Genomic DNA, 14,074 nt, shown 5'->3' on the forward strand with positions numbered 1-14,074 from the left:
TCTATAATGGGTTGTAGACTTAACATCTGGAACATAACAGCACAATTGCCAGAAAATAGCCTAATATTAGTTTTTTATGTTCATCCTAGTGTTTCTGCTCAGAGATTTCGAGATCGTCTGTCCAACTTTCATCACTCAAACTCTCCTGTTGGATGTATCTATAGTTATGCACATGCGCAAAGGGGATTGATTTACAATTATAAACCTGGTTCGAGCCCTTAATGCTGATTGGCTGAAAGACGTTGTATGTCAGACCATATACCACGGGTTTGACAAAACATTACTTTTAACTGTTCTAATTACGTTATGATAGCAATAAGGCACCCTCAGGGATTGTGGTATATGGCCAATATACCATAGCAAACGGCTGTATCCAGGCACTCCGTGTCTGTTGTGCTTGAGAACATCCCTTAGCCCTGGTATATTGGCCATATACCCGTACCCCCTTGTACCTTATTGCTTAATCATAGCAGTCAAACAAGTTAAATTGACATCCATTGATGGAAAATGATCTGGCAAGTTTAGTAAGGGCAAATTATATTTTCTCTTGCCACATCTTCAAATTCCTCTATTAAGTCATGTCATAGCTTGCAATTATTATGTTGAGGAAACCAAATTTGACTTCTAACATCGTTACAAGTTACTACGATATTCCTTCTTCATTGGCTCGATAACGTTATGGGAAAAGGGTTTATTGAATAGATATGGCAACTCCTCTTGCCGTGAATTTTTTTTATTGGGTTAGTTTCCATGCCTTTTTGACGGGTTTTGAGAAGTCATTAGGCTACAAATTGTAGCTTGACCTGGCAACCCTGCGCCCAACAATCCCCCGCCACTTTGCTTCTCTTCTGTTGGAAATGAGTGGCTTTCCGTAGTTTCATCAACCATATCGTCTTCACAGGCATTGGGAGACTTTTCTTTTAAGTCAATTTTCTAGTTTGTTTGTAACAAACAGTTTTATAGTATGTTGACTGTGGCTATGTATTCAGCCTACGTAGCAGACATGAGCTTTCTGTAAAAGTTAACGTCAAACTTGCCTGTTGAGCCACAACATTGAAACAAATAGGATGGATGTAGCCTATGACAAAGGTCAAATAACCTAGCTAGCGATTTCACAGCTATGCAATATCCATTGTACGCATTGTAGATCTGTTCTATGTGTGCTATTTCTATGCTTCCCGTTTTGGTTTTGCACACCAGCTTCAAACAGCTGAATATACAATATTTTTGGTTCTGGAAAATATATTTTAGGTTTAGATGGTACAATGATTAGATGGTACAATGATTAGATGGTACAATGATTCTCTACACAATGACTGCTTGTTTTTTCACATAAAATGAAATTAGGTAAACTATTTGAATTTTATCAACCAGGAATGGAGGAGTGATTGCTGTATAATACATCTTTAAATAAGTTACTTCTGTTTATACAGTCTTAAATGAACTGGATGACTTGCCTTGTTCTGGCTGGACTCCATCACTGCCTTTAGTTGAGGAGAAGAGAAGAGAGAAAAGTTGAGCTTAACATTCTCATACACAGACCACATTAGTATTTGTTGTGTTCACTTCTGGATGACAATGAAAAGGATGCTAAGTGGCAGAATTCCAGGTGAATGCCACTGTGTCTTACCATCAAGTGTCATTGACTTAAACAGCGACTTCCTACTTAAAGTAATTAACAGAATTCAAATAAAATAGCAATCAATCTATGTTCTCGTGATATTCTGAGATATGCAGATGAGCATCTATCCTACTTCTTCATGACGTCTTAAATTAGCTGGATGACTTGCCTGTGGTTTGGTTGTTTCCATCACTGGGTTTAGCTGAAGAAGAGAGACTAGATCAGTTTAGCATTCTCAAACATCTTTGTTGTGACAATATTTAATGATGATGATGGAACTATTTGATTTGTAACATACAGTAGATCAGGGATAGGCAACCCTGTTCCTGGATTGCGAGGCTCTGTTGCATCCCGCAGTGTGTGTGATCTTCTTTTATGTTTTTAATTTGTACACTTTGTTTGTAAACCATCTGTCAACGATGGCTTTACAGTGGTGGGGTGTTGGACTGATCTTGTTGATCGTGTACCCGCTACAGATGGACTAAATGATGAAAACGCTGCTGGCAGCGGAATCCAATACAGCAGAGAGTTCCTACTACAATGCAACTCAAACACGAACGCCATCGATATCCCAATGGCCCATCTAATCCCTGATTGTCTGCGAGTGGATTACGAACCCAAATGCAAACTTCGAAAACGCAGGGGAATCAGACAAAGACTTAAAAATTAAAGTCCAAACTTCCCTTACCCACCACCTTGCTGATCAATGCCCAGTCACTGAGGGGGAAAGCGGATGAGCTGTCAGAGAATCTGTGCTTCCAACACGAATACTGGAAGGCCTGTTGCTGGCGTTTACTGAGACTTGGCTGGATGACAGAGTCCCGGACAGGGAAGTGGAGCCGGCCGGCTTCACACTGGTCAGAGCAGACCGTGATCTGACCGTCACAGGGAAACATCACTGTGGCCTGCTTGTCAGGGATCAGTGGTGTAAATCGATCCTGGTAAGACAGATACTCTGTACCCCCAACATTGAACTGCTTTCTGTGTCACTGCAACCCTACTATCTGCCCTGTGAGTTCCCCCAATTGTTTGTTACCGTTGTGTACATTCAACCAAAAGCTAATATAGCAAAAGCATCAGAGATTATTTATAATCTGTCACAGAAACTGGAATCCATCTCCCCCGACGCACCCACATTTATTTTAGGGGATTTTAACAACTGTACTTTGCACAAGATCCTGCGCATGTACCAGCAGTATGTGAAATGTCACACTAGGAAAAATAAGACTCTTGATTTGTGCTATGGGACAATACCAAATGCTTTCTCTGCCACCACTAGACCTCCCCTGGGGACATCAGACCACAATGTTGTCTACCTCCGGCCAACCTACTGTCGGCTCCTGGAGAGGGAGAAACCTACAGTTAAAACTGTTCAGATCTGGAACGACATTAGTATCACTCATCTCCAAGGGTGTTTTGACTGGACTATGTGGGAGGTATATGAGGATAGCAGCTCTGATCTTGATGAACTCACATATGTTGTTTCAGACTATGTCAACTTCTGTGTTGAGTCAGTTGTGCCTACTAAAACCTGTAAAATCTTCCCTAACAATAAGCCTTGGGTATCAAAACATCTAAAATCACTACTTAATAGGAAGAAGGCAGTTAATGCTGATGGTAATAGACAGGCTAGACAACGTGAGATCAAAAGACAGATACTGGTGGACAAGGAGGCATACAAGCAAAGGGTGGAGAGGACCCTCTCCTCAGGAAACTCAAGGGTGGCCTGGCGAGGGATTAAATCCATGGCTAGTGCCTCCCACATAGGCAGGGTAAAAACCAATGCTGACCTTGGGAGACATGAGGGCCAGACCATGGCTAACCAATGCTGACCTTGGGAGACATGAGGGCCAGAACATGGCTAACCAATGCTGACCTTGGGAGACATGAGGGCCAGAACATGGCTAATGAACTGAATGTTTCCTTCTCAAGATTAGAATCTGACGACTTTGTGTCGGAGGTAAAACAAATGGAAGCCTCATTACAAATGTTTGAGAGGGTTGTTGTTAAACAGGCTGATGTTGTAAAGTTGTTCAGGGGATGTAACGCACACAAAAGCCCAGGCCCAGACAAAATAACTGGACGTGTTAAAGCACTGTGCTGAACCATTGACTGGTGTTTTTACAGACATTTAGCAATCCTCGCTCTACCAGCAACACGTGCCAGTATTGTGGAAAAACTCAACAATTATACCCATTCCTAAAGCATCTAATCCCTCTGTGCTGAATGACCACCACCCTGTCGCCTTGACATCCTTATTAATGAAATGCTTTGAGAGAATTGTGAGAAGTCATATTCTCAGTGCCACCCAGAAGCTCCTCAACCCGTTTCAGTTTGCCTATCAGCCCAGCAGAGGAGTTGATGATGCCGTTCTTACTCTCCTCAACATGATCTATAGATATCTAGAGGGCGCCAAATCCCATGTCACGGTTCTGTTTACTTTTCTTCTGCCTTCAACACAATCCAGCCTTAATTTCTGGCACAGAGACTCATTAGGGACTTCTCCGCCTCCTTCCACGGGGGGATGGTTTTGTGGCTGTTGGACTTCCTGAGCCAGAGGTCACAGCGGGTCAGAGTAGATCCCCACGTGTCGGACATACTCACGACCAACACAGGCTCTCCTCAGGGATGTGTTTTGTCCCCACTCCTGTACACTAATAGTTGTACTAGTTTCCATCCTGACAGACACTTCATTAAGTTCGCTGATGACACTGCCTTGATCAGCCTGTTGCATGATGACGAGGAACACTATCCTAAATGACTTTGTAGAGTGGTGTGACAAATCACATTGTAAGTCGCTCTGGATAAGAGCGTCTGCTAAATGACAAAAATGTAAAATGTCCTCAATACCAACACCAACAAGACCAAAGAGATGTGCATAGACGTCAGGAAGCGTACAACATCTATCAGAGGTCAGAACATAGAGATTGTAGAGGAATACACATATCAGGGTGTCCTCTTAGACAATACGCTTCAGTGGAGTAAATGTACAGACCTGATCTACAAAAAGAGTCAACAGAGACTGTACTTGGCTGGGATATTTTAATGTTGACTGTACTATATTGACTCTGTTTACAAATCTTTCATTGAGATTAATTTAACTTTTTGTATTGTTTGTTGGTTTGGCAATCACTGTCAGCCAGAGAAATATGATGAGAAGGATTATCACCACAGCAAGCAAGGTACATGGAGTCAAACAGACAGGCCTGGATGAGATCTTTAAGGTCAGGGCCCACCGCAAGGCTCACAAAATCATTTTAGACTCTAGCCACCCCCTGTACCCTGACTTTTTGATTTGTAACATACAATAGGTCAGGGATAGGCAACCCTGTTCCTGGAGTGCTGGAGGTACTGCAGGATTTTCTTCCAACTAGGCACCACACCAGACCAACTGAGCTAATTGATCAGTTCAGTGATTGACTAAATTCAACACACCTGCTCTTCCAGGTCAGTTAAATCAAAAACATGAAGTGCCTGCGGTCCTCCAGGACCAGGGTTGTCTACCCCTGCAGTAGATGAACGCTTTAACCACAAGCTCTTAAAGACACAAAACCTGCAAAGGTCTTGGGACGTTCTGAAACAAAAAAGGCACATTTCTAAACCAGCAACAGTCATATCAAACAAAACAACATGGAAACAGTTCTCAGAACTCAAAATGTCCTGATTGACAACCATGGAGCAGATCAAATAAAGCAGAAGACTCACACTGAAGCACATTAAATAATTGGCTTTTGGATGTATAATCTAGCAAGGGGTGGAGGTGACAGAATCTTTATCCACAATGTTACCTCTATTGGAGACATTTTGACAGTTCATGAATGCATAGATGTGAAGAGAAACCAAAACCAAACAGGTTATTTCAAATACTCATCACACGAACATCATTTAAAGCACATTTCCATTGCAGATTCCAACTGCATCATACACATTTTATATAGGCTAGTCCACACACTGCTAACTTTAAACTCACATTAGTAATCACCTTCTCATACTGTATGTAGATGTCACTAAAACATGTTCTTCAAATAAATGCTACCACAAATAATGTGAGTAACACATTTCTGGCAACATCTCCACATATCTGCATTGTCAAAAGGGCCCCATAGAAGTACCATGTAAAAGGTGTGTTAGTGTTACTACCTGTTAGTGGGCTGATTGTTATTATTCTGATTCATGGAGTAATCTCTAGGTGTCTTCTCCCCTACAGTGCTATAAACTGTATCCATGGCAACCCCAGACAGAACCCCTGAAACTCCACGATTGGCAAACTGAACATCCCCTACAGTGTGATAAACAGTATCCGGGGCAATAGAATTCTGATTGTTGACTGCATCCCCTGTAAATTTTCACCATCCATCAACATTGTTTACAGCAAATGGAGTAGAAGAGGTTCCTTGAATTTAGGATGTATTTGCCCTTTAAATTTGCATATAAGAAAACGTGGAAATATTCTTAGTTGTGGGATTACTGCTGTGCACTCGCACTCTCGCTTTCTCTCACACAAACACACACAATAGGAGATACAAATTACTAAGTAAGGGCCCTAATTGAATTAAAACTGATTTTTTTATTTCTGGGATGGGACAAAAACAACACTCCTGTCCTGTGCTGTGAGGAAGCATGTGTGCAGTGCATGGAAGTACTGTATGTGTATATGGTGCAGTGCATGAATAATAATAATAATAATGTTGTGTTTGTATTACTGTGGGGAGCCAGTTAGCAGGTTGAATATGGATCAGTCAAGTTAGGGTAAAACTTACCAAACATTCCACCACAAAACCTGCTCAAAAAGGCAATCCAGGTGTCTTGGGGATATCCTGAGATGAAAAAGAGACACACAAATTTAAGACATTATCAAGACACTTTCATTCAAATGAAATTCACATTGTGTAACATTTTGGTGAATCAGTGAGTATGAATAGTTGAAACAGGAAGAGACAGAGAATCATCCTACCATTTTTTTTCTTCCTCCACACCAACCAAACTGGGGAGTAAAAATACAAATATTTTATAACTTCTTAAAGTACAAGTCTGCATTAATATTCTGTCAGCTATTGAATATGACTTTACCCACAATTACATGCTTAAGCTGCAATAAGAAACCATTTCTGAGAGCACCAGTAAACAACCTGCATACAGTACCTGCACACCTGTAAAATAACATAGCCAGCGATTTCACATCTAATATCCAATGAACTCTAAACATATTTTTAGGTTACCACAAAGTCATTACCATCCTTTTTGCTGATTAATTCAGATTAGGCTAATCTATACTCTGCGAGGTCCAAATTGGTGCCTCACTGTGACACATTATGAAGACTGTGCCCTACGGCAGGTGGTGCATCTCACCCCCTGTCTTGTCTGTAGCGGTAGCCTGAACACTACTGTAAATACAGGTAGAACAGGTATCCCCTTCAGGGGGTATAGCTCACTGTTGTTGCTGCTGTTATGTCAATCTGTGCTTCAGAACTATGTACATGTACAGTGCTCTGTTACTATAGATGTGCTGTTCTTACCTGTTATGGCGACAAGTACAAATATGATAAAGACAACCAAAGCAACAACAGCACCGATATTGGAAGGCTCTGAAATAAAAACACATTTTGTATTGATACTTTGACAGGAGTTGATCAGGTATTCAACGTAGTGCAGCATTCAAAATGTCCTACAACACTAGCAGTGTTACTGACATATCAATACATAAGACTGTAGCATACTTATCAGTGTCCACTCACCTGAGTTAAACACCTCTCCAACTGGCTCACTGACTTCCCCTTCCCCACTAACAGAGTTATTCAACTTGCAGATGTACTTGTAACCATTGGTTGGTTTGCCAGTGTCGCTCTTAAAGACATTCATCTGTTTATCTAAGACCTCCCACGCCCCCTCTCCCACTTTCCAGCTGTAGGTGATGGGTTCAGCATCAGTGGTGTCGCCTTCACAGGTCAGAGTGCAGGAGGTTTTATCTGGGTTACAAGAAGAAGTGATTGTGGGTTTGGGGACTTCCTCTGTAAATAGAGGAAAGAAACAGGAATAATTTGGGAAATGCTTGTGAGGCACTGAATAACCTGCTGTTTCTACACGACCACACATACACATATACACATGTATATAACACACACACACACACACACACACACACACACACACACACACACACACACACAGAAACACTTACTGATAACAGACAGTTTATATGTCTTGTATTGCAGTTTGCTGTTGAACTCCACAGAATAAAGTCCACTGTCTGTTTTCGTCAAGCCTCTGATTCTCAGCTCTCCAGTAGTCTGGTCCAGGGTTGTGCGGCCTTTGAAGGCAGCATAGATGTCCAGACCAAAACGATTGTACCACTCTGCCACCTTGTTCTCCCCATGCTTCCATAGTATGTTTGTGATGGGGCCAGGCCAGTTTGTGATGTCTGGTTTCAACAAGACCTCACCTCCCACTTTATGATAAAGATCTGGAAAAGCAGACATTTCATACATGTAAGATAGTATCAATGTATCCAGGGTAACACATTATGGTTAGGGTATGAATATGTGGTCCTAACACTATTGGTATTGAAAGAGACATTATTATGAACCTTTACTTTTTATATCAAGAATTCATTTTGCTGGGTGTATCTGGCCTATGAAGTCTGCCCACTTTGCCAGTATTTTCCCCCTCACCATCGCCACTTGAGCGGAAATTGATCTATACTACACCATAGATGAAAATCTTTGGGTACACCCTGCCTCAGAGGCTGTCCACTATTATATCACCAGCTAGGTTTCCATCCAATTTGAAACAGATTTTCATGCAAATATTCAAAAATATGCATAAAACTATATGAACATTTTTCTACCAGAGATACAGTATGTTTCCATCAAACTGACTTTCTGCGGATAAAAGGCTGTGCGTGATGACGTAGTGCACATACTGTCACGGTTCTCTAAGACCGAACCCAGAAGCAGACCAGGACAAGGTGAGTTGAACGAATGAGAGTGTTTATTTACAGGGAAAAGGTGCAGAATAGTCCAGTAGACGGAGCGGGTGGCGGAGATGAGTAGGTGGTGGTGAAGTAGCAGATGAACTGATGGCACGGCAGGGGTTGGGTGAAGGTTCCGGGAGAATGACTGTAGACAGAACAAACGGAGGTAAGTACAAGGCAGGTCAACAAGATGCAAAAAACAACAAAACTAACGCTAGTACTCTGAGGCTTATACGCTGGCAAAACATACTGTTTATGGCTAACGATCCGGCAGGGAATGGATGTTAGGCCAGAGCCTAAGAAGGGTGATGATCAGGACCAGGTGTGCAGATTGCTGATGGGATGCAGGTGCGGAAATCAAGAGAGCTCCCCGGAGCGTTCCAGAACCCTCGGGAAACTGGAGATCACGAACATAAAAACTAGTCCACAGACAGGACCCGACTCAGACTGCCGGGATCGTTACAGTACCCCCCTCCGGCCGAACGCCACCGGGCGGACTCCCGGAGCGCCAGGATGGAGGCGGTAGAAGTCACTGATGAGGTCAGCATCTAGGACCTGTCGCCGCGGAATCCAACTCCTCTCTTCAGGACCATACCCCTCCCAGTCCACGAGATACTGGAAACCCCGGCCCCGCCGTCTGGAATCCATGATGCGACGCACCGTGTAGGCAGGACCACCTCCGATCATCCGAGGAGGAGGAGGAGGAGGCGGAGGAGGCAACAGAGGACTGAGGAAAACAGGCTTGAGGCAGGAGACATGAAAGGTGGGATGGACTCTGAGCGTCCTCGGGAGTTTGAGTCGAACTGCCACCGGATTGATCACCCTCTCCACCACAAACGGACCAATGAACTTCGGTAACAACTTCCTAGACTCAGTCCGTAAAGGAAGATCCCGTGTGGCCAACCAGACCCTATCTCCGATGGTGTAGGTGGGAGCGGGGATCCGGCGACGATTCGCCTGGAGCTGATACCGGTCCGAAACTCTAAGGAGTGCTTTTCTGGCCCGATGCCAGGTCCGGTGGCAACGGCGAATATGGACCTGAACAGAAGGCACTGAGAGCTCCTTCTCCTGAGAAGGGAACAAGGGAGGTTGGTAGCCATACAGGCACTGGAAGGGAGACATCCCAGTGGCAGATGTAGGGAGAGTATTGTGGGCATACTCAACCCAAGGCAACTGAGAGACCCAGGAGGTGGGGTTGGAAGAGGCCAGGCAGCGTAGCGTGGATTCCATCTTCTGGTTGGCTCTCTCCGCCTGACCATTAGATTGGGGGTGAAAACCAGATGTGAGACTGACTGTAGCTCCAATGGCCAAACAGAAGGACTTCCAGACAGCAGAGGTAAACTGAGGGCCACGGTCGGAAACGATATCACTGGGCAACCCGTGGACCCTGAAAACCTCCCTAACCAGGATCTCGGACGTCTCCGAGGCAGAGGGAAGCTTGGCAATTGGCACAAAGTGGGCGAACTTGCTGAATCTGTCCACGATAGTCAGAACGACCGTGTTCCCCTCAGAAGCGGGCAACCCAGTGACAAAGTCCAGGGCCAGATGCGACCATGGTCGCCGGGGAATAGGAAGGGGGTGAAGTAGTCCAGAGCTGGGCCGATTGGTACTCTTATTCTGCGCACACACTGGACAGGCAGCAACATAACCCCGAGTATCCTCGGCCATGGCAGGCCACCAAAAAGCGTCTGCGAAGAAACGCCATCGTCCGAGCCACGCCAGGGTGACAAGCCATCTTGCTGGCGTGGGACCATTTGAGGACCGCAGGGACGAACCGACTCAGGCACAAACAACCGACCGGGTGGACCGTTACCGGGACCGGGCTGCGTCCGAAGAGCCGCCATCACCTCCTCCTCAATCTTCCACCTAACAGCTCCCACGACGCAGTTCCGGGGGAGAATTGTCTCGGTCTTGGACCCACTCTCCTCCGTCTTGGAGAACATCCGAGACAAGGCGTCCGCCTTGCCGTTCTTAGATCCAGGTCGGAACGTCAGGGAAAAATTGAACCGTCCGAAAAACAACGACCACCTGGCCTGACGGGGAGTTGAGACGTCTAGCCGATTGCACGTAAGCAAGATTCTTGTGGTCAGTCCAGACAATAAACGGCTGCTCCGCCCCCTCCAACCAGTGGCGCCACTCCTCCAAGGCAAGTTTCACCGCGAGAAGCTCCCGGTTACCCACATCGTAATTCCTCTCCGCAGGCGAAAGGCGACGAGAGTAGTAGGCGCAGGGATGGAGTTTACTGTCCGTGGAGCATCGCTGCGACAGGATGGCGCCAACTCCCACATCGGACGCGTCCACTTCAACGACGAACTGACGGTCCGTGTCCGGTTGAGAGAGAATCGGTGCGTTGGTGAATCGCCTCTTCAAATCCAGAAACGCTCGATCCGCCTCCGGATTCCACTTGAAGCTCCTGATACTGGAAGTCAAGGCCGTTAACGGAGCAGCCACACGGCTGTAATCCCGGATGAATCTGCGGTAGAAATTCGCAAACCCCAAAAATCTCTGGAGCTGCAATCTCGTACCGGGCTGGGCCCATTCCAGAACCGCTCTAACCTTCTCCTGGTCCATCCTAATCTCTCCCCTGGAGATGATGTACCCGAGAAAGGATGTCGTGTGGGCGTGGAACTCGCACTTCTCGGCCTTCACGAACAGGCGATTCTCCAACAATCGCTGCAGAACCTGCCGGACATGCTGGACGTGGTCGGAAGGTTCCTTCGAGAAGATCAGAATGTCATCCAGGTAAACAAACACAAAGAGACCGATCATATCTCTCAGGACGTCGTTCACCATACTCTGGAATACCGCTGGAGCATTGGTCAGTCCAAACGGCATCACCTGATACTCGAAGTGACCCATCGGTGTATTGAAACCCGTCAACCACTCGTCTCCCTCTCTGATCCGGACCATGTGATACGCATTGCGTAGGTCTAGCTTGGTGAACACCGTAGCACCCTGTAAGGAGTCGAAGGCAGAACTCATCAAGGGCAGGGGATACTTGTTCTTGACCGTGATGTCATTCAACCCCCGATAATCAATACACGGTCGAAGAGAGCCATCCTTCTTACCCACAAAGAAGAATCCTGCCCCCAGGGGTGATGACGAGGGACGAACGAGACCAGCAGCTAGGGACTCCTTGATGTAGGTCTCCAAAGCCTCACGTTCAGGGCGGGAGATACTGTATAACCTTCCCTTGGGGTAGACAGCTCCAGGGAACAGGTTGATGGCACAATCATATGGTCGGTGGGGAGGGAGTGACAGAGCCTTCTGCTTACTGAACACTTCCCCCAAATCGTGATATGTCTCGGGAACCAGGGACAAATCTGGGGGTTTAGCCTCAATCACCTGACTGGGAACCGAATGGGGACAGGCAGTCTTGAGACAGTTAGCATGACAATCAAGGCTCCAACTCGTTACCTTGCCCGTCACCCAATCGAACGTGGGATTGTGTTCCTTCAGCCAGGGGTATCCAAGGACTAGAGGAACATGGGAAGACGGCAGAATGAAGAATGAAATCATCTCCGAATGATTCCCCGACAACAGCATCTTAACCGGTTCAGTCCTCATCGTGATACGTGCCAGACTACTGCCGTTCAGAGTGGTCGCTTCAATGGCTTCCGGCAATTGCTCCTTGGAAAGCCCCAGCTGTTCCACCAACTCGGCATCAAGAAAGCTTCCATCGGCACCTGAATCGACAAAAGCGTTAATCGCTAAGCTCTGATTCCTGTTCACAAGGGTTGCCGGGAAACGGGGTCTGACAGAGGTACTGAGAGGTTGAAACTGGCTCGCTAAAAGTCCTCCCAACTTTAGCGAGCCGGGCAGTTTGACGACCGCCGGGAACAAGTGGAGATGTAATGTCCCGAGCTACCACAGTAGAGGCAACAGTTGGTCTTACGTCTATGTTGACGCTCCTCCTTGGTTAACCCGTGCCGCCCCACTTGCATGGGTTCAGAATCGGGAGAGAGAACCTCTCCAATAATCCTTTGTGGTGGAGAATGATCGACGTGTTCTGGTCCACCACCCGACCCGACTGGGAACTGAGAAGCTGATCGATTGGACGGACCCCATTGCTTCTCCCTCCTTCGCTCTCGGACTCGATTATCCACCCGAATAGACAAGGCTACCAAGCTGTCCAGATCACTAGGCTCCGGATAGGAGATCAACTCATCCTTGAGCTGCTCCGACAGACCCTGGTAAAAGGCCGCTTGCAGAGACTCCTCATTCCACCCACTCTCCACAGCCAACGTCTTGAACTCGATCACGAAGTCGGCCACGCTGCGAGTTCCTTGGCGAAGCGAAAACAGGCGCCTAGCTGCGTCCCTCCCTCGGACGGAATGGTCGAAGAGCTTCCTCATCTCGGCCGTGAACCCCTGGTATGACGCCATGCAGGGATCCTGTCGTTCCCAAACGGCTGAAGCCCACTCCAGCGCTCGACCACGCAGCAACTCAATCACAAAGGCTATCCTAGCCTTGTCTGTGGCATAAGAGTAGGGCTGTAGATCGAACACTAATCCACACTGCATAAGGAAGGAACGGCATCTTCCCAGCTCCCCCTCATATTTATCCGGCGTCGGAACCTTGGGCTCACGGAAGGACACAGCTCCAGAAGCGGCAGGCGAGATGGGTGAAACCGGTAGTGGATCCTCCACCGGAGACTTGCGTTGGTTCTGGACCTCCGTCAGACCGGTAGAAAGGTTCCGAACTGACAACGCGATCTCCTGTAGTACCGTGCTATGATGGCCCAACATCTTCTCCTGATGGGTAATGGCATGGCGAACAGAGTCCAGGTCCGCTGGGTTCATTAATGGCCGGATCGTTCTGTCACGGTTCTCTAAGACCGAACCCAGAAGCAGACCAGGACAAGGTGAGTTGAACGAATGAGAGTGTTTATTTACAGGGAAAAGGTGCAGAATAGTCCAGTAGACGGAGCGGGTGGCGGAGATGAGTAGGTGGTGGTGAAGTAGCAGATGAACTGATGGCACGGCAGGGGTTGGGTGAAGGTTCCGGGAGAATGACTGTAGACAGAACAAACGGAGGTAAGTACAAGGCAGGTCAACAAGATGCAAAAAACAACAAAACTAACGCTAGTACTCTGAGGCTTATACGCTGGCAAAACATACTGTTTATGGCTAACGATCCGGCAGGGAATGGATGTTAGGCCAGAGCCTAAGAAGGGTGATGATCAGGACCAGGTGTGCAGATTGCTGATGGGATGCAGGTGCGGAAATCAAGAGAGCTCCCCGGAGCGTTCCAGAACCCTCGGGAAACTGGAGATCACGAACATAAAAACTAGTCCACAGACAGGACCCGACTCAGACTGCCGGGATCGTTACACATACAAATAACTTTAGCCGTTAAATTCCCATGTACCGAATGAAACATGGGTTTCCATCGCATTTTCAACTCTACTGATGGTTTGTCACAAAAACTGTTGCATTATATAGCAAATCTGCCCACTCTGGTCTTGGCCCATGCGCTCTAGC

The 14,074-nt window shown here is 46.6% G+C and overlaps 1 protein-coding gene across 1 annotated transcript; it reads right to left on the reverse strand.

Annotated features, from left to right (window-relative positions):
* Positions 1-6,405: 6,405 nt before the first annotated feature.
* LOC121558096 (T-cell surface antigen CD2-like) lies at positions 6,406-8,097 on the reverse strand. Its single transcript, XM_041871587.1, has 4 exons — positions 7,800-8,097; positions 7,357-7,629; positions 6,764-6,771; positions 6,406-6,438 (listed from the first exon to the last, which is right to left on the reverse strand). The coding sequence occupies exons 1-4, from the start codon at positions 8,095-8,097 to the stop codon at positions 6,406-6,408; spliced, it is 612 nt and encodes a 203-aa protein (XP_041727521.1).
* Between the last annotated feature and the right edge of the window lie 5,977 nt (positions 8,098-14,074).

Source organism: Coregonus clupeaformis, chromosome 20, assembly GCF_020615455.1.
Source record: "Coregonus clupeaformis isolate EN_2021a chromosome 20, ASM2061545v1, whole genome shotgun sequence".
Taxonomy (NCBI): domain Eukaryota; kingdom Metazoa; phylum Chordata; class Actinopteri; order Salmoniformes; family Salmonidae; genus Coregonus; species Coregonus clupeaformis.

Bases quoted from the DNA above. Each gene is read 5' to 3' on its own strand.
- LOC121558096 (XM_041871587.1), bottom strand. From the start codon at position 8,097: ATGTCTGCTTTTCCAGATCTTTATCATAAAGTGGGAGGTGAGGTCTTG. The intron at 7,630-7,799 runs GTAAGTGTTTCT...CTCTATTTACAG, and splicing joins ATATAAACTGTCTGTTATCA to AGGAAGTCCCCAAACCCACA.